Raw genomic sequence first — 23495 nt, 5'->3', positions numbered from 1 at the left:
CAAAACTAATAGGTACTTTCATAAATAGGCAGCAAAACTAATAGGCACCTTCTAGACACAGCCAAGAAACAAATAAATCACAAATTAAATAAAAGTGTAATTTTACAGGCCATTTTGAAAGGGAGACTGAGGAGGGAAAAACTACTCTAGAAATACCAAATAATGCTCAAGGGTCTTGTGGACTTCACAGTGACCAACAAAAGCTTCATAACACTGGGACCTCCCATGAAACATTCACTGTTCACACAGCCAGGCTAAACAGTGATAGAAACATTTGTGTCCCTGATGTTTCCGAAGGTTAACATGCTGAACATTTGGCTGTGCTCAGATTTGACTGATTGATGCAACAGAGCAAATGTTGTTTCTCTGGTTTGGTTTGTCATATGTTTCTTTAGGATGAAATCAGATACACCTTCTGGACAAGAGCAAGGTTCTTTCCTACGGGATAATGCTCCCATAGCATGATCCAAAAAAATGGTTTGCACAAGCAGGGAGTCAAAAGAAAAGTGACAGTCAGACCTGTACCTCCAACAGCCAGACAGAAATGGCAGCACACAGAAAACAATGCCTCAAAGGTGACAAAAAAGGACATTTCCTGAGGACAGGTGAGTTGAAAGTCTGTTTAAGCTCAAAACTATCAAGGTGGCTGAAATCAAGCTCGAGAAGTACTGCCTGCATAGCTGCTCTGGAGAAACTGAGAATGCAGAGGTTTACAGGACATAATGTGCAGGAAGACTGACCTGTCACTCCTGTCTATTTAAACACCTTGTGTTCAGAAGTTAAGCATCAATAGCCAAGTGATTTGTCCTTATAAGCTACATATTCTTTTGGAGTGACATATTAAAAGAATTAATTGTGGACAGATTCACTTCAACCTTTTTGGCTGACCTTATCACAATCATGTAATACTCTTATAAATTGAAAGATCAATTGAATCACACTAGTAAAGGCATGCGATGACACAAAATAAGCACATTGAAGATTTAATCAAAGTCCAACACAGTGAAAGATGGAGGGGAAATTGTCTTTCATCTTAATAGTACATCCCATCCCAAGAAGTGAAAGCCACATCAATACTGATGACCAAACTGAAAGTGGATTGAAGACTGAAGGACTGTCAGTGTAACAGGACAAAAACTCAAAAAGGAGTAGCATATTGTCCTACACCTTATTTCTTATTTTCCTTATGTTGTTGGAGCTTTCTGCTAAAATTAGCAAACTGAGCCATTTCACAGCGCTTATTATAAAAAATACCTTAAATTGCCTGTAATAGAAAAGTGTGAGGCATATTTCTTTGTGCTTCTACATTAGCTTTTCCCATTCTGATTTGAAATCAGAAATATACATGCAAGGTTATCAAAAGAAGCATTTTTTGTGTTATTTTTAATGAAGAAGTCTCGAATAAAGCTTGAGTCCCATTTTGATTCTAATATGACAGCCAAGTACAAGATTCAAACTTACATTCCCATTTCACTTTTGACAAAAGCAATTAACTGATTATTAAATAAACATTTACCTTTTCTGTTATTGGAAAGAGAAGTAGTACTGCACATACAGGTCTTGGCACCATGCTAAGCAGTTCTGGTTCCATACCATAAACATCTACAAACTGCCAGTCAGGATGTATACCCAACTGTTTCAGGAACTGGAAGAGGAAAAAAAAAACCCATAATATTAAACAAGAACACTCAAACATCTATCTTTTCAGAAGAATAACAGAGTATCCACAATGTGAAATACATTAAAAAAACCCATGCTTTCTAAAATTTAAGGAGAATAAAGGAGATAGAAGTTTTAATAAATAAGGCTGAATAAATCACAAACTCCCATGTTTTATGTATTTAAATAGTCTTTACAGAAGGGAAGTGGAAACACTCCCAGCACTATTTACTGAAGCATCAAAGCATTTCAACCATCTAAAAACTGTTCTGTCACAAAACAGAAGATTTTGTGAATCTATTTTTACTGAATATTTATGTTAACTAGAAATCATCAGAACCATCAGTCAGAGGACACATGAACAAACTTATGGCATTATTTGACTCCATATGGTATTATGTGACTCCATGACTTCAGAATGCCTGGCACCAGGGCTCATATTGGAGCTCCTACAAGCAAAAAGATGTCAGGAGCAAAACTATACAAGACACACGCTTCAGTAAGTGTAGCTTTTACAAGAAAAATCCCTTCAAACTATGATGGAGTAATATATTGATGGAGTAATATTTTGATGACTGGATGCTCGCTTTTTAAAGGGATATTCTTCTACTCAAGTAAACTAGGCACCTCAACAACAGCTGCAGAATCAATGACCACAGAGATGGTCAAAGACAATTTGAAATCTTTTCATTGTCAGACTGGAAGAACCTATCTGAATTCTGGGACTGTTGCTACTATACACATAGTGACCACTCACAATTATATGAAGAAACTAATTGTACACTCTGGCATACACAGATCTTTGAATGAACATGAAGAAAGGGGAAAGTGTTAAGCATTTAGTAACTGATGAAACAGAAGACAGTGTACTTTGAACTTCTATTCTAACTTTCTACATTGTGAAGATAATTACCACTTTGTGAATAGCCAAAAAAAAAGTTCAAAAGAGAAGAGACTACATGTATGGGTGCATTAAAATATTAATTAATAAGTACTTCCAGTACTTCTCTTATTAAGCCAGTGATTAAGCTATCATTTTTATTGCAGGATAAGTACCACAACTGAAAAAAATCCATTTTCCATTCTAATATAATTTGATATTTTGCAATATTATATGAAATAAGGGTACAAATGCCCAAAAATAAAAAAGACACTCACCTAGAAAAAGATAATAATAAAGAATCTTATTAAGTTACTGGACAAATAAGTGTTTTAGTCTCTTGTCCTGTTCTACACTACTGGGGAAAAAAAAAATCACCAAGCAACCAACCAACCAACAAACAAAAATAAAACCAACCCCTTTAAACCCAACGTCAACAAAATGCTAGCCAAACACAAGAATGGTTTCCTCAAACTCCTGAATTAAGAATTTAACAGAACTAAAACTCCATTGATACAGGGCACCTTTCATTATTCATGCTACCATACCACCTACAAACTTTACAATCCAAGAAATTTTATCTTCCAGTAAACAATGAGAGTCAGCACTACAGAGAACAGCAAGAGCATAGGCTTAGTATGACAAGCAGTGATCTTAACACATAACCAGACTAACTCTACTGTAGAATCATAAACCAAAAATAAAATACTAAGGATAGATTCAAAATAGGCAAAGAAAATATCTCTCTGTGCGTCAAGAGGGTTTCACTCAGGCCTGGAAAAAAAGATAGAAATATCCTTCTGAAAATTATTAAATAGATTTAAAAACTGTGCAGGCTAAGTCCCTGTGCAAGAGAGAGTGACAGATGGGTAACAGATGAACAATAGATGGCTGGAGGGGAAGACAAAGTCATTCCTGTTTTAGGACAGCAGGAAGTTCAGTACGCTTTTTAGACAACGTCACTGTCTAAAAAGGTGAGAGATCTCTGCTGTTTTCCTTTCCAATTATTTAGAGATTATCCAAGCAATTTTACTCTACAAATACCTACTGTAAAGAACAGTTATGGTTCTTTGAGGGCTCACTCATTTTCAGCTGTTCACTTTCTCTTTGATAATATGTATGCAAGATAACATAAATTAGCAGCTTCATATTTCTCTAGATCTGCACAAGAGAGTATCAGAATCTTTTTCTCAGACACTGCTTATCACACTGCTGACAACTCTTAATTTATAGGTCTTTGAGCTTTCACCTTATAAAAGAAAAAAAAAGAAAAATTCTTGGCTATATTACAGAAGTCTTAGAGGATCTCAGGAAGAACAACAGCAGCACAAACCCTCCCACACATCTGTATCTAGCATTCACTTTTTCACAACTTTATTTTTACAGATTGTTGTCATAGTTTTTGTTGTGTCTTTTCTTCTTGTTTTAAAGGACCTTGCTGAAAAACACTTTCTGGTTTTTCACTGGTTCAGCTAGCTAGTAGACAAAAAGCCACTTTAAATACAACTACACACCCCTCACCCTTATCTGCATTTGCTACGAAACTGTCCTTTTTGCCCCAGTATTCCAGAAGGCCCTTCTTTCTCACCTGACTACTAGTGTTCATACCTAGCTAAGGGAGAGCACAGAGAAGATAGAGACAGACTCATCTCAGCAGCACACAGTAAAACAGAGAGAAACAACAGGCTGAAACACAGGGAAATGGAACTACATAAGGAAGGAATTTAAAAATAAATTTAAAAACTAAGAAACATAGTAAAATATTACCACAAACTGTCCAGGAGACCGTGGAGTTTGTGTCTTGAGAAATACAGAACTTGACAGGTTGCTGAACAACTTGTTTTGAACAGAGTATGGTTGGTCTGCAGACCATACCTTCCAGCCTACCTCACTCTATTCTAACTGATCACAAATTGTAAATCTGTATGTCTAAATGTTGGTTAACAGCAAAAACATTACAATAGGCACTTCTAGGCACTCTACCTACGCAGCATGTGGTATAAGCTATTATGTTTTCCTTGCTGGTACCACTACTTCAGCCTACTAACTAAAAAAAAGCACAGAGCAGTTATCTTTAATGTGAATTTTAAATCCTACTTCTGCCAACAGTTCCAGAGCCAGTAGGAAGATTAGATCTACCAGGTTTATGGCAATGCAGAAAGGGTAAGTAGGATAAGTCAATGTAAGGGTGAAATTTATTATAAACTTATGTAGTAAATGCACAACTGAAATACTGTCTAAGCAGCAATGGGCTTTTCTACTCTGTCACTTGAATGTAAAAACAAAGTGAGGACAAAAACTGAAACAAAACAGGAGCTTGACATTTAAGGGCAACTGAAGTTGGACAGCTTCTGCAAATAGTTCAGCAATGTCACATTTTAAATACTAAGGCATTATACTCAAGGCCTAGATTTTTCCACATCTTACTGTGGTATTTATATAAAAGTTGAAACCATGAAAACGTAAGACTGGTAAAATGCACAAACATTTCCAGACTCTTAGATGCAGAAGTCAAGAGAGCTTCTGTGAGAAGAACCAACCACTGCCATCCTCTTCTAAGCACAAATATAAACCAAACACCCACAGCATCTACATTTTATTGTACTTCTGCTGAATGCATTAAAGCATCTCTATATCACAATAAAACCACAGTTAAGACTTTCCTCTGCAAAAATGACGTGTTCCTATGGCTTTAGGAAACTGGAAGGACAACATATAAATAAACCAATTAAGCCAATCAATATTGTCTAACTTTTTCTTTAAAGCACAAGAATTTTTGGCACTTTATTGAATTGAAGGTAATTTTTCCCCTAAATTGTAGTAAGACATTGAGTAAAATGTAACTGATTGAATAATCATAAAGAAAGGGAAAATTATTCATTTCTTAAAGTATCCAATTCTTATTAATCTGTATTAAAAATACAATTGCACAATATTTTGCTTTTAATTCTTTACACGTAATTTCTAGCAGCACGTAACAAAACCAAGTCTCTCTGAGAAGTGAAATTCCTTTCTAGAAATAAGGGAACCACCCAAACAGTATTTTACTGTTGGAGCATTGTAAGGATATATTTCTTCATTCTTTGACCATGACATTTATGGAATTAAAATGAAGGAGCAATTTTTCAGTACATTTTAGAGACAGCATCATTTCAGTGATATGCAGCAGCTGTAAAAACTTCAGTTCTGTACAGCAGGTCAAAAGGCACACCAGGAGCAAAGAGATAGCTGGAACTTACATAAGCTGCGTTATTCTTCTTTACCAACTCCTTCTCACTTAGAATGGCCACAAGTATGATCTTGCTCTTTGAACAAGTGTGATCTTGTCCAAACAAGAGATGACCCATTATAATAGACTTCTTTGGGAAAATCAAAATTTATTACAAATACTTTAATATCCTCAGGTTCTGTACTTTGGGACACCATAATAAAGTTCAAACAATACAGCCCATCGCAATTTTTTTTTTTTTCAAAAATGTGAGAAAACTTACATCCACAAAATTCTTATCCTTCCAGTTGTGTTCATTACATCATGGTATCTAGAAGAGCAACACTGACTCACAGTTAGTGTTGCTGTTCTTCAAAATGAAAGGTATGTATTTTTCACATATCCATAAAGCAGTTTTGAAACTTAACACTCAGTATGCCCAGGCACTGCTGTACATATCCAACCAGGGCATCCCACAGGCAACAATGCAAAAAAAGCACTCAGAAATCTGGACAAACCAGCTGACCCGAGCCTCCTGCAAAACCAGTGAGCAAGAGCTTCAAAATGCTTCCAGCGGAGTCCTGAGGTGTTGATACTGAGACACAGATTCAAAATAGAATACTGTTATTCTGTGAAAAACACTTAACAGACCTGTTTGCATGATCTAAAAAGCTACTCATAACAGAAATTAGCTGGATCAATCCAGTCTTCTAAATAAGCTGTTATACACATTTCATTTTTTACAGTTTACTGAAACCACCATTGGATTCTACTGACTCTGCTGGTTCTTTAAGCAAGGAAAATGTCAAAGTGGGTAAAAGCATTTCAGTGCAGCGAGATAACGTATATAATGTGTAACTGTCACCTGTTTTCCCCTTTGTCTTCAAGACAGTAAGGGTTCCCTCATAACAAAAACTAAAAACCTGAGCAAAAAAGATCATAAGAAGGACCAGAAGAGGCAAATACAAGTAGATGAATGAAATATATGTTTTTCATAGCTTTCAATTACTGAAGAACATACGAAGACTGAGCTAAGACAACCTTTCAACTATTCATATAAATACTACTCTAAACCCCCAAACAAGTAACAATTTTCCCTGTGCAACATATTTACCTATTTAAATAGGTAAATATAAAGATCAGTAAGAGGACTACATAGTTGGGGATATTTTAAACTAGAAGAAGCCATTCACAAAGTGTTCTCACAGTGGTCACCTACAATTCCTTCATATTTATCCTTGTGCTTATTCTTGGCTATGCAGCATCACAGGCTCAGCATTCCCTCTTTGCTGGCTCTGTGAAAGCCTTTCTGAGATACTGTGTTTACAGAAAGACACAAACTGAATCCTGGTCTTCAACTTTCTGAGGCTACATGAGTAATGACAGGCTGTTTTCCAAGCATGTACACTATCTCCACTATTGTTCTCTCTGCTTACCACAAAAGAGTTAAACTCCACTCCCTCACCTGAAAAAAAAAAAAAAGTAGTAATCTTAGCTAGGCATTTTAGAAGGACATGTGTGTTTCTCCACATCCAACATCCTTTCACACTAAGACAGCACCTCAGTACCTCATCTATGAGCACTACCTTCCAATGCACTTCAGGAATTGTGCACACCACATTTTCAATTCTTTTGATCACTACAGCTTTTCTTTGGAAAAGCTTGTAGGATAGTGTTCCAGAGTCCAGCAAAGGAAAAGATCTTTCAGGAAGACTAAGTCCTGCTTCCAAGATACTTAATTCTTCTCTGTATTTGCCTGACACCCTGAAGAGAGGTGCTCCATAAATGGATAAAGACTGGCTGTATCCAGTTTCTGCCATTTGTTCTATGCTTTGTGAGCATTTTTGTCCCTGTAACTTTCAAGTCACAGCTGTCAACGGTTTCATGACCTAAAATAATTTTCTTTACGCAGCTGACTCTCAATAACTTAATGGCTTAAAAAACTCAAAACTCCAAAGCCCCCCCAAAAAGTAGGATCAAAGGCCTACAAATAATGCTGGAAGGCAACTAAGAACCAGCAACTAAGCCCTATGGGGCAAAAAGAACTCAAGCCACGGCCAACAATTAGTAGTCAAACTCTGAAGCCAGTGCTTCATAATCAGATGCACTCAATTACTCTATCCTTATCTGGATCCAATGAAGGCATGAGTAGCTGTCTTATGTTATCTTATCCAGGAAGCAGGGATCTTTCTTACAATGTGTAAGATGAAAAAAGGGAAGAGGTAATGAAAAATGGTGGGACATCAAGAAAAATATCCACCCATACTTTTTGTTTGTCTACACTTCCTAAACAATCAATTGTGGGTTGCAAGCCAGACTGAAGCAACATTATGACAAAGAACAATCAGCTTGTGTTCTGATCTTTTCACTCCAAAAAATTTATATGCAGTCTACTTTTTTTTTTTCCTCAGAAGAAACTGAGAACAAGATAACAAACATCACACAGATAGTAATTGAAAAACAATTTCCTAGCTTTCTCTCAGCAAGGAGATAGCCAGGAAGGAGGGTAGTGCTGGTAACATCAGGCCCTGGCAAAAGGAAGGTCAAAGAGAAGAAACCATTCATTCCCTGCCATCACTCTACACAAAATGGAGCTTTGTGAATGCTGAATCATCAACTCTTTCTGTATCAGAGGTAGACAACAATTCATTCTATCAGACTGTAGAAGTGAAGGAGAAAAAGAAGTACTGTGACAATAACTTAGCACTGTATGGTACATTTAACTCTTGCCTTAACTCATTTCAACCAGCACTGTGTGCTGCATTGAATGACTGTCTTCTTCTTGAAAACATCATTACAGACACGTGGCACATTCCCACTGCCACTGGAAATCTTTAGAGATAAGAAAGAATATTCTTGTTTACCCTCATCAGCCAGTTTCTGAACCTTCAAATAATTTTAACACACATGTACAAAGAGAGGTTCTATACAGATTAAGGACTTAGAAATTCCTGGACTTGTATTATAATATAAACACTTTCAGACAGAGAAAAACTTCTGACATATTTTTTAACAACTTCACATACCTCTAACTGAGAAATACCCTTTTTTCCCATTATCATCAGAATTTCTACCACAAAGACTGAAAGCCTCAAATTTATAGCCTATATTTTAAAACCAGAGAAGACACAGTATTGTAAGAACATACTAAAAGTAAATGAACCTGCATTTAGTACATTTCCTTACTAATTATTGTTAATGAGGGGAATAAAATTATTGGCAAAATAATCAAAACAGAGTAAGCACTTGATGATGGTTCTAATTACAATCTAACACAAAGAATCTATGCATCTTACAGGTCACTGGAATTTTTTTTTGTTTAAGACTTCACTACCATTCCTAGCAATAATTTTAACACTAACAAAAGCAGTATGCATAAGAGATAGTCTAACACTCAACTAAAAAAGCCAAATAAGAAACCCCAAGAAGAAACACTTGGCACTTGTCTAGATGTCTGACCAAAAACATCTATTAAATTACTACTGGACATGAATATTGCAGTTTGTAGATGTAGATCATTGGGGTTTTTAATGCTAAAGACTTCTAGAATATTTTACAGAGCACAGTACAGAGTACTACAAGAAATGCCCATCCTTGCAATTAACTCAACAGGATTTTCCAAAAATTAGTTACCAACTTCATTAGAATTTCAAATTACTATTATTGTTTTAAACACAAGCAGGATATGAATAACTTACGACTAACAGCCCTGTTGCTACACAGTTCACCACTGTACTGATGAGATTAAAAGAACAATGATTAATAATGCAAAGTGTATTCATGTTCAACACCCACCTATTTATTATTTTTAATATACATCTCTCTCTCTAGATAATAACAATCCTGCTCAGTCAAGACTGGTAGTGAAGGAGGAAATCCAATTGCTTTCAAGTGGCCTTTTCTACACAGAAACAGTAACAAGAAAATCCTTGTGGGGTACAAACTCCTATTATCCATGATCATCTACAACAGCTACATCCATCACCAATGGGCAAAAGAGGTGAATTTTAAACACACTTAAAACTGTACATTTGACATCCTTTTAGGATTTTCTCCATACACCATAAAAACATAGGGATACAAGATATTTCAGATGAAAGAATGTCACTATTTTCTCCTCCTCAATTTCTACTTTAAAGGTGGTCTTAATTTGTACCATGATGAGCTCATCTCACCATCTGGAAAGTCAGAAGAAAAAGTTAGATAATTGGAAGTTATTTATTCAGTTATTTATTTAGTCACTTATTTTCTGGAATTTAGCCTCTGAATTTCAAAATGAAAAAGAGGAAACTATAGCATGTGTTCAAGACGGGCTCCCAGGAAAGGCCATCAATTTTAACTCAGAAGACTGGGATTACAGACTTCTCAAATCGCTCCACAGCAGCAGTACTGTAAGAATTGTAAAATTATTTGCCCTAGGAAACTATAACACACAAAATGACCCAGTTTCAAACAACCCTTCACTCTCCTGCAGATGTAGTTTGTACATTACAGCAACCACAACACCAAAAAAACCAAACAAAACATTCTTTACACACAGAAATTCCCAGTTTCCAAAATATTTCAACAATATAGTTTTAAGAATACAATTTTGCTGATGGAAGTTTCAGAGGCCTTTGGCTTAAACACCACCTTTAACATTACCAAGAGGCCTGCTGAAATCAACAACTGACCATTAACACTATGCTCAAAGTCGTCACTGAGAACATGATGCAGGGTTAGAGTATGTGTGATTTCCTTTCAGCCAGAGCTTATTTAGCGGGAGCATTGTTTTGTGTACTAGAACAAGCTTCCTTTCTCCAGCGTGGGTTCTACCACGCTAACAAAAACAGCAACAACCAGTCATGTACATATTGTCATTAATAAGCAGGAAAGCGCAAATATGGTAAAATAACATTATTTTTTATGGTCAGCCAAAAAAGTATGAGACTACAATACCGTGATGCAAGCAGATCCATACATGTGCCCAAAGCCACCGTGTACAGGTCCACATCGGGCACATGTTATGTACAAATTAATGTGCCCAAAGCCATCACATACAGGTCCACACCTGGCACATATTATATATAAATTAATGTTTTAACCACTAATTAATGAATTAAAACCCACCTTGAAAAACACCAGAAATTTCATAACAGTAACAGCCAGGCCACAACTATTCTCTTTTTACTGTTCGTTTCTCTTTCATACGTATCTTTACGGGAGAGGTTCCAGCACGGTCGGACATGCGAAGACGAGCGCAGACACGCGCAGGGAAGGAAGGGGGCACTCTCCTTGGACAAGACAGAGCCTGTACTACACGAAAACGACAGGAGACGGGCCCAAAGCTGCAGAGACTAAAGGTTATCTCAAATAAAAGCTTCTTACCTGATTCGTGACCTGAAAAGAAAGCAAAAAACAGAAGGTAGTTAAGACTCAGCCAGATCCACGGAATGAGACCTTCCTCCATCCCTACCTCCACCAGCCACCCCTGAAGAAGCGATGCGGTCCGGCGCGGCCCGGAGCCCTCTGCCCTCTCCCCTCCGCCACCCTCCCGCCATCCCCACAGCAGGCAGCCTGTCGGGCGGGCAGCCCCCGCGCACGGCAGCGCCCCGCTGCCCAGGCCGGGCACTCACGTCGGGGTTGGCCTCCAGGGGCAGCCAGCGATGGGGCTCCATGGCAGCGGCGGCGGCGGATCCCGGTGCGGAGCTGGGCGGACCTCTCAGCGCGGCTCTGACAGCGCCTCACGGTGCCGCCGCGCCTCAGCCTGACCCGGGGCCGCGTAACCGCGCCGCGCCTCGCAGGGGGGGCGGGCGAAGGAGGAAACACCGCCCGGCGCCCGCCCGCACCGCTGCGCCGCTTCGCACTGATGGCCGGAACGGCGCGCTCGGCAGTGGCCGCCGTCCGTCCCCGGAGTGCTCCGGGCGGCGAGGCCCGGGAGATTCCCCCCTCCCCGCCCTCTTGGCTCCCCCGGCAATGGACTCTCCCAACAGGGCAACGGGTGGTTCCTCTCCCCCGCCGCTGCCGGGGCCTGCGGGGCGCGCTGCAGCCGCCGGGGGGCGCGGCCGCTCGGGGTCGGGGCATGGTAGGAGCCGGAGCTGGAGTCGGAGCCGGGCACGGCGGGGCCGCGGGAGCGCCCGCCGAGCGCCCCGGCAGCCCGGCCCCTCCGAAGCGGCCTCCAGCAGCTGAGCTGAACCGCTGCGGGAAGGCATAGGCAGCGTTCAGCGATATACGCTCGCCAGGGACGGGGCAGGCCACGGGGCGAGGCGGGACAAAGGGAGCCAGAGGAACTGCTGAGCAGCAGTGGCACTAAATTACCCCTCAGAATCACAGAATATTCTGAGTCAGAAGGGACCCACAGGGATCATGGAATCCAGCTCCCGGCCCTGCACAGGACGTCCCCACGAGTCACACCATGTGCCCGAGAGTATTGTCCAGACGATTCTTGCACGCTGCCAGGCTGGTGACCACGTCCCTGGGGAGCCTCTTCCACTGCCCAACTACCCCCTGGATGAAGAACCTTTTTCTGTTATCTAACCTAAACCCCCTCTGACACAACTTCAGGCCGTTCACTCAGGTCCTAGCACTGATTGCCAGAGAGAAAAGGTCAGTGCTTGCTCCCCTGGCTTCATCTTGCCTGAGAAGACCTCAGTGTAGCAGCAAGGACTTGGGTGGTGAGGTCCCCATACACCTTCCTGAAAATTACTGCAAGATGTGTTAAACACGATTAAAAACATTTATCTTCTGTAGCTACAAATCCCATCATACTTCCCATCCCATTAAACATGGCATTTCTTGGTGTTTTGGCTAAGATGAAGCACAATCTAAAACATATGTACAGTGTGATTACATTTCATATATGTACACATACCAGATTTAGTGTTAATGCCTTCTTTCAAGTTATTTCAGAAAGGCTAAAAGGAACACATCATGGCATTGGTGAGGGCACACCTCCAGTATTGTGTCCATTCTGGAATCCACAGTTCAGGAGGGACATTGAGGTGCTGGAGCGAATCCAGAGAACAGCAACAAAGCTGTTGAAGGGTCTGGAGAGCACATCCCATGAGGCTGGGCTTGCCTAACATGGAAAAAAAGGAGGCTCAGGGTGGGAGGGGACCTTATTACTCTTTACAGCTATTTGGAAAGAGATTGTAGACAGGTTGGGGTCAGCCTCTTTTACACAGATAGGCTGACAAGCCAAAATCCATTCATATTTCACCAACTTCTGTTCCAAATTAAAACATGTAATGCATATTTATATGCCAATTAAAATAAACCAAAATATTTTAAAATTTTGGCAAATTATTTTGTAATTACCTAACCACCAAGATATTAAACTTCAGCTCCCATCTCCACATGTTGGAGATAGAAAGTAAGAAAGAAAAGTACCATAATGAGTATTAGTCATAGTGCTAAGGGCACTACTGAGAGACTTAATGAAATTGTAATATAAAGTAATATGTAAAGTTCTCTAGATAACAAAGTATGTATTAAGAGTTTGGTATGTTAAGAACAAAGAGATTGTTAAGTCCTCAGCATCAGAGACAGATCTCAGTGATGCATACATTGCCAGTATTTTAACAACCATGAGATCGTAAAGACATAGACTGCTCAAAATCATTTGCACACTTAATTAGACACTTTAGAAGGGAGAGGCCAAGATCAGACAGGTCATAAATGTATAAAGCTTATAAAAACACACCATGTTCCCTAATGTTAGTCTTTTTCTGAAATATATTACAGATTTTGATGCCTGAAAGATAGGCTGGAAATAAATCCCCACAGACTGATGTCTAATAGAGCAGGTATTTGTTTGTTGCAGTGCTGGTGGTGAGGGGGATTTCTCCACCTAACTCACCCACATTTGTCAAGTGCTGGGGTGTATTTATGCAGTAAGTGTTGCTTAGTGGCACTATGTCACTACAGCATCATCACATACACGCCAGAATTAATTTACACAGTATGATCTCATGGTTATTAGATCGTTCTTTTGCACTGTGCTTGCATCTCCCCAGTTTGAGGGTCGTCAGGGGTCTTTGATGAAGGCTTCCAAGGTCTTCTTCACATCTGAACTTTTCAGCTTTGTCTTTGGAGCATGCACAGTTATGGTGTTCCTTGGTCTGTCTAGTCTGAACTGGTCTAAATTCTTTTTTTTGTGGCTAATTGGCTTTGTAGTAGCCAATTTTTCATTAATGCTATACTTATCAATCTCTAAAGCTACCCACGTGGTGAGCTTTTTCTTCTTTTTCTTGTCTATTCAGCATCAAGCAACTAGTTAACCATATACTAGCATTCAATTATTTTAAAAAAGCTATAATTCAGATTATATAGGCATATAAAAAGTCATTATTTAGGTTATATAGATATATCAGGTCATATAGATATATCAAGTTATATGGATATACAAAACATCATGATTTATGTTATATTGATATCTCATAACTCAAGCTATATAAGCACTTTGTAACTTTGATCTAAGTTATATAGGCATCAATTCTTTCATTAACACTTACTGAAAATGCATAGAGCTTAGTCACCACTGCTGTGGGACGAGTTATGGTTTACTACTGTCACAGCCTCAGAATTGATCTACTGAGATTATAACATTATTCTTTCTATATATATTAAAAAGGCTAAAAGCAAATGTAAAACTGATACTAGAGAAGTGTAAAAGTATTATTTTTATAAGGGAAACTGCTGAAGGGTTAGTGTTGCCTTAGTATTCCAGCCACAGTCCAAACTTCGTTAACATCAGTATGAAATGCTTATTTAACATAGTACTGTTTGTAGTTTTACAAAAGGTGGTTATTTCCCCATAAAGCTGAAGTTTACCTACACAAGTTTACCTATACATAGTTTACCTACACAAGTCACCCCCAAACCACAGTTTATTTGAAGGCATATGGGCTGATTGCAGAGTCCACCTGTACAAAGCATGGTCATTCGGTACCGAGTGACCCCATGTGGAACACACACCCTGTATGGAACAGGCATCAGCTCCCCTGCCAGCACAGGCTGACGAAGCTGGAGCTGTTCGGCCCGGAGAGCAAAAGGTGGCGTGGAAATCTCATGGCAACCTTCCAGTGTCTGAAGGGGATGTACATGGGACGGAGAGGGACTCTTCGTCAGGAAATGTAGTGACAGGGCGAGGGGGAATGCATAGGTACAAACTGAAAGTGGGGAAATTTAGGTTAGGTATTAGGAAGAAATTCTTTACTGCGAAGGAGGTGAGGCACTGGAATATTTTCCCAGAGAGGTTGTGGATGTCCCATCCGTGACATGCTGGAGATCAGGTTGGGTGGGATAACCTGATCTAGTGGGAGGTGTCCCTACCCATGGCAGGGGATTGGGGCTGAATGATCTCTAGGGCCGCTTCCAACCGCTTAACATTCTATGGTTCTGTGATTTGCGTGCCTGCGCCTTTGACAACGAGCACCAAGAAAACCCTTTCAGCAAACCACTCTCAGCGCACACCGTGTAGCGCCAGCCGAGCGTGCCTGGCTCCGGGGTGGTGCTGCCCTTCCCCCACCCTCCCGCGGCCGCTCCGCGAGGGTGGGGCAGCGGCCGCAGCGCGGCGGGAGGAGCGCGTGCTCCCCGCGCCGCAGCCAATCAGCGCGGCGCCGCTGCCGCCGCCTCGCTCTGGGGGCGCTGGGAGCCAATCAGCGCGGGGAGCGCCGTGTGCGGAAGCCGGGGCTCGGCGGGCGCGCGGCGCCATGGCCGGCGGCTCCGCGGGCGCGCTCGCGAGGGCGCTGGTGGCGCTGGGTGAGGGCGGCGGGAGCCGGGGAGGGGAGTGGGGGGCGAGGGCAGCCGCGGCTTTCTCTGGGGACATGTAAGTTAAAATTGACTGAGTTCAGTGACGGTAACGCGTGCGTGATGGCCTAGGCATTCTTCAGGGAAAGATTTGATTTATTGCTGTAACATTTTATTTATGTATTTGCTTCTGATCGCTGCTGTTTTTCAGATGGTGGTGGTGCAGCAGATAAGATTCGTTTAATACCTCAAGACTTTTTTGCAGAGCTGGTAAGTAGGGCGATAAATGGGATGGGGAAAGGCTTCTAGCACTCCAGGAAGCCTTTTTATTTAAGCTGTTTTTGGTTTTGTGTGATGCAGAGGGAACCTTGAATTGACTCATGAAACAGATCTGTCCTGCTAAGAGCAATGGGTTTGATTTAAATTTATGTTTATCACAGAAGACTTCTAAACATCTATTTTTGTCTGTAATTTAAATGCTATACCAAGGTAATTCGTCTAAAAAAACATTTAGCTTGTTTACTGTAGTGTGCACTTGAACAGTTAATAAGAAACTGGTGTGTTAATTAGCAATAGTGAGGTAGAAACTAAAGTCTTGGTTTGTTTCGTTTTCTTTCCTTGGCTTTGATGGAATTTTAAAATCAGTCATTTCAATTACTTCAGTCTTTACTCTGCACTATACACTCTCTTTGTCCATTTTTGTATAAATTATGTCTTCAAACATGTTTTTTTCCACAGTGTGAACAAATAATTGAGCATCTGAACCATAAGATCCCAGGTATAAATACAGCTGAATTGTGTCAGGTAAGTTGGCACACCAGCCCTTGTGAATTCCCAAACTGATGTGGGGTTTCTTGTGTGTTTGTATATACAAAGATGCTTTTACTAATGCATTATTTATTATTTGTAATTATTTGAACATTCTGTTTTTAGAGAATTCAAACATCGGGGGTTGACATTAATATTGGTGACCTGGCAAAAGTAGCTAACACTCTTTCATTTCTATTTAGGTAAGCACAAAATAATTTACTTTTCACCATGTCTTTCCCTTCCATCACAACTTAATGGTGGTAGAGAAAATTATATCAAATGTCAGTATAAAATGAACTGATTTGGGAAAAAGGCAAAAGTTTGTAAGTCTCAGTACACAGAAAAGAGCACCTGGGCTTAGTTTGATTATTAAATAGTGTAGTTACTTAATATATAGTATCACTTTTTGTAATTAAAAATAAAAAGAGGAAATGGTTCTGAGATGCCATCTGCAAGCTCTAGACCTAAGTGGCAAGATAGAGGAAGTTAAGCTCACTTTTAAAGCTAAGTCAGCTGGGCTTTTGACAATCCTGGAAAAAGCCAAAAGTCAGATGGGCTTTTGCTCATCCTGGAAAAAGTGTATTTTAAAAACTTTTTGTTTCTTGGAGATCAGAAATCGGCATTGGTGCTTTTTTGAAGGATACAGAGCTTATAATATTGCATTCTGCCATGAATTAAGTTTTTAGGAAGTATTTTTAGTTGATAAATGTTTCTATTTTTAGAAAGATAAAGTTTTCAAGATCTTGCTTGTCCTTTTAATATATAGTATCTAAATGTTTTATGTAACATTAATACAGATCAGGAAAATATCAGTAGAAATTTAATATACTAGTTTTCCATCTATAAAAAAGAATATCTGAAGTTATATTCAACCATGCTACTTGGAGGACTAACTCACTTTCTCTTGTATTGATGCTTCTTTAGGAGGAGTGAACCTGCATGAGCAAACACAGAGAAGGATTTTTTGTGTACTTGTTTCTGTAGAGGAAATCAAGAGGCAGTTTTCCTTTAGACTGGCTGCCTTTTCAGTTGAAGGGTTCGTGGCATCATTTGACTCCCGTTAGTGTATCCATTATACTGTGACCTTGAAGTCCTTACTTTTGGTGGCTCTTCAATTCCACCTGCGTGTTTAATTAAATTGAGTTGTTTCTAAAATAATGATACTGTTTAACTCTACACACACAGCCCTCACTGACTTCAGCCTTCTTCCAGTTGGTGCAGCACTTGGAGGCGGTGATTATTTTTGGTTTGATGTTGGATGTTGTGCAAGCCCAGCAAGGCTAGGCCTCTGCATATTAAGGCACATTAAGGTCTTGTTGTTTTCTGCACATGGATATAGAAGATCAATAAGGTTCTGGAAAAAAAGTAATCATGGGCTGCTGAATTGTTTTAAAGTACACGTAAGGTAGAAATAAAAGCTGTCTCGTTGGGGTGAAATGAGGAATTGTATTAAGGTGGTGGAGAATGAAATTGATGCCGAGGTCTCTGGATGTATCTGTTGCAGCACAGCAGCCAGGAACAACCTCTCTACAGAGGAACTCGTCACCTCCTTGGGCAGTGGCGTCAGCACTCTGCCAAAACACGCGGTTCAGGTCATTCGGCACGTGTGGAACGAGCAGGGCAAAGCCATCGCTGTGTCAGAAGATGCAACAACTACGGCCACAGTGGGGCAGGTAACTAAAGGACAAAGAGCAGCAGAGCTGATGGTGAACGTTTCAGACATGTCAGTGTCTCACTGTGTGTGTTGTGTTGTCAGGCAGGCAGAGGTAGATGGGCTGCTGAAAGCTTTCCTACCTGTGTGCACAGTTACGTGTTGCCAAATACCTACTCGGTTAAAGCAGCATATACAATAAAGGTTGTCTGCGTGCTGAACAGTTTTCTGATATTATTGTTTGGATTATAAAGTCACATTTTCTGCCTTTTTAAAAATTCATGTTTTGTACTATTCTTAGGGAAGATGAATGGCAGTCAGTCTGGCAGACTATTCTATTAGCTCATTATGTAAATCTGTTTTAAGTGTAAATTGTTCTTTAAAGTTGTTAACACCACCACTTGACTGCTCATTTTTTGTGTCCCTTAAATTTAAATATTATTTTTAAAGGTACTTTATGTCAATTTCCAGCATCCCCTTTTTACTTGAAAAAGTAGCAATTTGTTTAAATTTTAAGATTTTTTTTTTCCTGACAGCAGTTTAAATGAGTATAGCCTTAGGAAAGGAGGATCTTTTTCTGAGGCTTGATATAAACTTCTAAAGGCTCTTCTTCACAAAAGGCTAAAAATTATAACTTGCTTGTCTGAAATGTATCTGTTATGTACTTTGATTTATCTAAAACGTAGTTATTAAATGCCATAATTTTTCTCTGTTATTGCTATTCTGAATTACTTGGTTTAGACTTAGAAGCTTCTGATTTTGAAACTTTGAAAAAAAACTGTCAAAAATCTGATTGCCTTGTATACAAGCTGGGTGAACTCTGTGGCTTAAGCTCCTCTTACTAGAATTTTAAGAAGAGTGTACTTGCCCGTTGATTGTACTTGAATAAGGAGAACAGATAAAGTGAAATAACTTATTAAATTACCTATTTATTCACCATTAAAGGGAAGGGCAGATGATTTGTAGTCATAATAAAACTTGAATATTTATGTTTGTTTTCCATTTGGATAAGATCTCTAGATGTCCTGTATTGTCTGTGAATTATCCCTTCAAGTGAATAGCAATGGTAGATCTCTGTCTGTGACACTGTTTCCAACGATTTTCATCTTTGTAGTTTGTAGATATGAAATGGAAGCTGGGAGTTGCGATGAGCTCTGACACCTGCAGGTCTCTGAAGTACCCCTATGTCACAGTGACACTAACAGTGGCAGACCCTTCAGGACAAATAACAGACAAATCTTTTGAAATGACGATCCCACAGTTCAAGGTCTGTTCTGAGTGTTACTTGAATGTTCAGTGTCCTGAAAACAGCAGTGCCATTGTTGGGAGGGTCAGCTGTGTACCCTGGTGCATCTGTTTGTGCTGCTTGTTTACTTGTATAGTCGTGCAAACAGGAAGCATTAAATAACTGTTTAAAACACAGAATACTTACTTGAGTATTTAGTTCTACCTCACTTAACTGAAAATGTCAATTGAGCAGTAATTGATCATTTCTCCTACAAATAAACTAACAAACAAAGACATAAAATCTTTTAGAGCTTGCCAGCTCTCCTTCTGCCATATTAGGAGTTCATAGAATGTTTTTGATCTACGGAACTGTTCCCCAGCCTCAAAATCTAAAACTTGGCTTAAGCCTAAAAATTGCTAATGATTAGGAATGGAGATCAGTCTGCTTTATCATGACTGACTCTTAGTTGCTGTGTCTCCATCTATGAATTTATGTAACTTTAGTTTTGCATAAACATGGCCCTTGTATTGTCATTCCTGTTTAAAGGGTCAATACATCACCTAGAATATCATACCAACTTAAATAGATCCTTGGAATTTGATTAGCAGAAATTTGAGAAGGATATTCTGAATTCTTGGGTGTTGTAAAATGTTGTATTTATTCTGGTTGAAGCCTGTTTGATAATTTGTTCTTTGGCTACTTCAGGAAATGAATGCTACATTTGAGAAGTCTGGTTTATTTCAGATGGGAGTAGAAACATTCATGTGAGAAAGGTTTTTTTTTATTTTTATGGCATGAGAGCTACTTTATTTTTTTTCTTTTGTAGCACCTTTTCCTATTAATGCCATGCTAATAAGGCATCACCTTCGTAGGTTTGATAGTTAATGTACTCAAATGCTGGCCAGCACATAGAAAGGAAAGCAGATATTTTCAAGCTGTACATTGAAAGTGAGAAATATGGACAGTATTTTTTGTCTAACACACTAGTTTGAACTGCAGTTTGAGCTTTTCTTCAAGCAACTGAAATTTGTCCCAATTCTTGCTTTTTAGAACTTCGTCAGACAGTTCAAGGAAATGGCATCTGTTCTTGAAACAGTTTGAAGGGAACTTTTATTTCCAGTGACATGTTGGAGGAAGATCAAGTAAACTTTCCATTCTGCATAGGGAATAAAGTGCCATTGTTCAGCAAGGTATGTATCCTTGTCTTCTTGACAGGACTTGGTCAGCATCATCCTTGCATTGCTGTGAAGATTCCTTCGCTTTTGATAACTTGAAGTCAACTCTGCAGTGTTTGTGAGAATGTGTCCAGCTTTGCTCATCCTGGTAGACAAAAGATCAGGATGTGTAAGGAGAAGCATCTCTGTAGACTTCCTAATACTCACGTAAGAAACTACACACTAAATTCTGTGGTGCATAAAGACATCTGAAAATGTTGACTGGGAAGATACTGACAGAAGTGTAAATCCCACGTTAATGTTTTTATCTGTAAAATTAGGATGGGCTTGGACTCAACAGTATTATTACATATAAGGAGAGTATAAAGTTACAGGCATACAGCTACTCTTGAAGAACAGCATTGTTGGGATGTTGATTGCAGCTATTTGCAGATCTGGCTTCCAGTCTTTTTAACTGGAGACTGTACTTGTCCTAACAGCTTGTTGATTTCAAATATTTATTTCCCACCACCTGGGCTTATAATGACTGGATTAATACATTAAGTTTTTTCTGAGAATTTTTCATTTCAAAATTCTCTGAAATGAAGCCTAGAGGCTAATTTTACATAAAGGTAGAAAGGAAAATTAACTCAAAAGTATTTTAATGGGTTTTTGGTTTTTTTTCATTTAATCCGTTGTTAATCTGTGGCATTCTGCTTGATGTTTTGGTCTAAAGTCTTCTTTCTAATGAAATTAAAATATTGATTTAGTTACCTCACTTCAACCTCTGAACTAGAAAAGTCAAGAGAAAACTTGAAAATTCTGTCTGGAGAGGTAGCCAAGCACATCAGAGAAAGGACCACACTAAAAGATTTCTTTGGGCGTTGCACTGTAACAAGCAGCCACTGGACTGTGTTCTGCATGTTGCCCTAAGAAGGTGTCCTGACCAACAAAACTTTGACTGTGATGTTGAAAATGGGGACATTTCTAAAGGGGAGTGATTAATCCAATGCGCTTGCACGCTCGCCTCTTAATTTTTTTTCCTTGAATATTCCAGAAAACAAAACACACTGCAAATATTGTGGTATGTGATGAAAGCAATACTGTTGCATCTCCAGATGTGTTGGTGGTATACTAGAACAAGTAAATCTGGAGAGAGCTAATTCACACTGATATGCAGATTGAAGTTTCTGCTTCAACTTCAGCTGGGACAGCTCCTCAAATTATTTCAAGCCCACTTAAAATGTGAACATCTACTCTACCTTTCTAAGTCAAATCTGTTTTTTAAATTAACATTTTTAAGAGCTGGATGAAAGTCATTGAGACAGGTTATGTCTGCCTTTTTGTGCTATGAAAATAAAGTGCAGCACATTGTGTGTGCTGCATTTGCTACAATCCTTTCAGGAATGCCCCTATTTTAGGCATTGTGCATGATGCATATAAACAGTACTTGGAATTTATTAGAAGCCCAAATAAGTGAAACAGTGTTGGCTTTGACAAAAGTTTTTGGCCATGTCCATGGATCTGGATAATACTTTGTTTATGCTGGTTGAAGTCTGAGGTGTCTGCTTTGTGGCTAGGGAGTGCAGATCACTCATTTCTGGGATCCTCCTGGTACAGTGTCACAAAATGCTCTTGGGAACACACTTCCCCTTTGCCTCTTCCCTTGTCTTTCTGTAAGGCTCAGGGCTGAAGGATAGAGCAAACAAATGTGTATGGAAAAGTGATGTGAGCAGCTGATTTCTTTTGTTGTTGTTTTTTACTGTGAAGAAGTTGGAGTGTAAGGCTGCTATAACTGGAAAACATTGTCATGCTTTGGCCTAGTGAATTAATTGTTTTACATCAGTGCAAGAGTTCCAGAAAAAAATAAGGTTGTCTTTTTTTAGTAAAGCTGGAGCCTTACAAATAACTTCCTCTGTGTTCTAATGCACATAAATTCTTCATATAGCTGGAAATATTTGTGCCTTCATTGGAGCTGCATGGAAAAAAAGATTTAATTAAATCATGTCTTAACAATTCAGTAGATGTTGGAAGGTAATGAGGAAACACCCAATTAGCAGTTTTGCTTGCTCCATCAGTGAGGGGAGAAAGTTGTCAGCCTTTATAAAGACTTTTATTTTGTCAAGTCAGATATTCTAGAAGTATTGATGAATATTTTTTTAAATGTCCCTGAATTCCAGCATGTTATAATTCTGGCTGGAAGATGCTTGGACATGTATACTATACTAGTTTACTGTCTTGAGAATTTTCAGAGGAGTTACGATTTAAAGTTGGCTGTGTACTCAAACCTTTGAAATGTGTCCTGATCACTATCAGCAGGAGTTCCTCTACTGAGTAATGGAAGAATTAAGTATTTTATTAAAAGGAAACCAAACAAAAAACTTGAGTTTTAAGGGTAGCAATACTAATACGTCCAAACAAGCTGGTGATTTGTTTGTCTATATGTGCAGAAACCAGATCTTTTCAAAGAAAATCAGGAGTCCTTATGTGTTCCTTATTCTAATTGTTGATTAATAAAAATTGTATAACATGAATATTTTTGTAAGTCCACAGACAGTGATTAAACATGTAGGTAATAACAACAGAACTTGTCTGTGTTTTGTTTTAAGCCTACTGGATGGAAGTTTGTCTAGCAGATACTGCAATGAGTAAAGTTCAGGACTCGACAGTGACTAAATTTCTTTCCTTATTAAATTAGGATGAAGATCAGACATATGCAGTCTTTCTCTGTGATGGGCTACCAAGGAGTTAATGGGTAACTGCAGGCTGCAAGGACTCTTTGTATCAATTACTGAAAGCTAGACAAAATGTTGTATTGAACCAGGAAGAGGCAGAGGACATGTGAGATAAATGAAATTTTGCAGGAAATTACATTCAAGTGATTTTTTCCTTAGCTGTATTTAGGAGACAAGTAAACATTTTATTTTTTTCAACATTTGCTTAGAACAGAGCAGAAGGAAGGAAGGAGGGGGGTGGTGTCATGCACAGTCAACAAATTCAGGGGAGGGAATAATGAAGGAATGTCCGAGCCCTGACTGTTGTCTTCGTTACATGACTTTTTTTTTTTTTCCATACAGTTCAAACACACCAGCACACTTGCAAAAAGCTATTTTGTAGAAAGCTCCACGGGAGGAGTGCACAAATAGCTGGACTATGTCTGTGCATTGGTGGTTTTT

The 23495-nt window shown here is 39.3% G+C and overlaps 2 protein-coding genes across 5 annotated transcripts in view; one reads left to right on the top strand and one right to left on the bottom strand.

The window, feature by feature from the left end:
* UCHL3 (ubiquitin C-terminal hydrolase L3) overlaps positions 1-11446 on the bottom strand; it is a 41048-nt gene extending 29602 nt beyond the window's left edge. Inside the window, exons 1-3 of the mRNA XM_059466397.1 lie at positions 11363-11446; positions 11115-11126; positions 1517-1645 (exon numbers count right to left, since the gene is read on the bottom strand). Coding sequence (XP_059322380.1) covers positions 1517-1645; positions 11115-11126; positions 11363-11404 — 183 coding nt within the window. The 5' untranslated portion in view covers positions 11405-11446. The remainder of the gene's footprint in view (positions 1-1516; positions 1646-11114; positions 11127-11362) is intronic.
* Positions 11447-15415: 3969 nt separating this feature from the next.
* On the top strand, positions 15416-23278 carry COMMD6 (COMM domain containing 6). 4 transcript variants are annotated; one of them, XR_009420514.1, is made up of 8 exons: positions 15416-15488; positions 15688-15746; positions 16215-16280; positions 16410-16486; positions 17791-17959; positions 19052-19204; positions 20216-20355; positions 23018-23278. XR_009420514.1 is itself a non-coding variant. In XM_059493653.1 (7 exons), the coding sequence occupies exons 1-7, from the start codon at positions 15440-15442 to the stop codon at positions 20264-20266; spliced, it is 624 nt and encodes a 207-aa protein (XP_059349636.1). In that variant the 5' UTR covers positions 15416-15439; the 3' UTR covers positions 20267-22906. The 4 variants fall into 4 exon arrangements, 3 of the variants coding, with proteins under 3 accessions (XP_059349636.1, XP_059349637.1, XP_059349638.1); XM_059493653.1 differs by lacking the exon at positions 23018-23278 and having other exon boundaries at positions 20216-22906; XM_059493654.1 differs by lacking the exons at positions 19052-19204; positions 23018-23278 and having other exon boundaries at positions 20216-22906.
* The last annotated feature ends 217 nt before the right edge of the window (positions 23279-23495 follow it).

This window comes from Ammospiza nelsoni, chromosome 2 (assembly GCF_027579445.1).
Source record: "Ammospiza nelsoni isolate bAmmNel1 chromosome 2, bAmmNel1.pri, whole genome shotgun sequence".
Classification (NCBI taxonomy): Eukaryota; Metazoa; Chordata; class Aves; order Passeriformes; family Passerellidae; genus Ammospiza; species Ammospiza nelsoni.
Note: the sequence above shows the minus strand (reverse complement) of the source record. Positions and strands in the feature narration are given on the sequence as shown.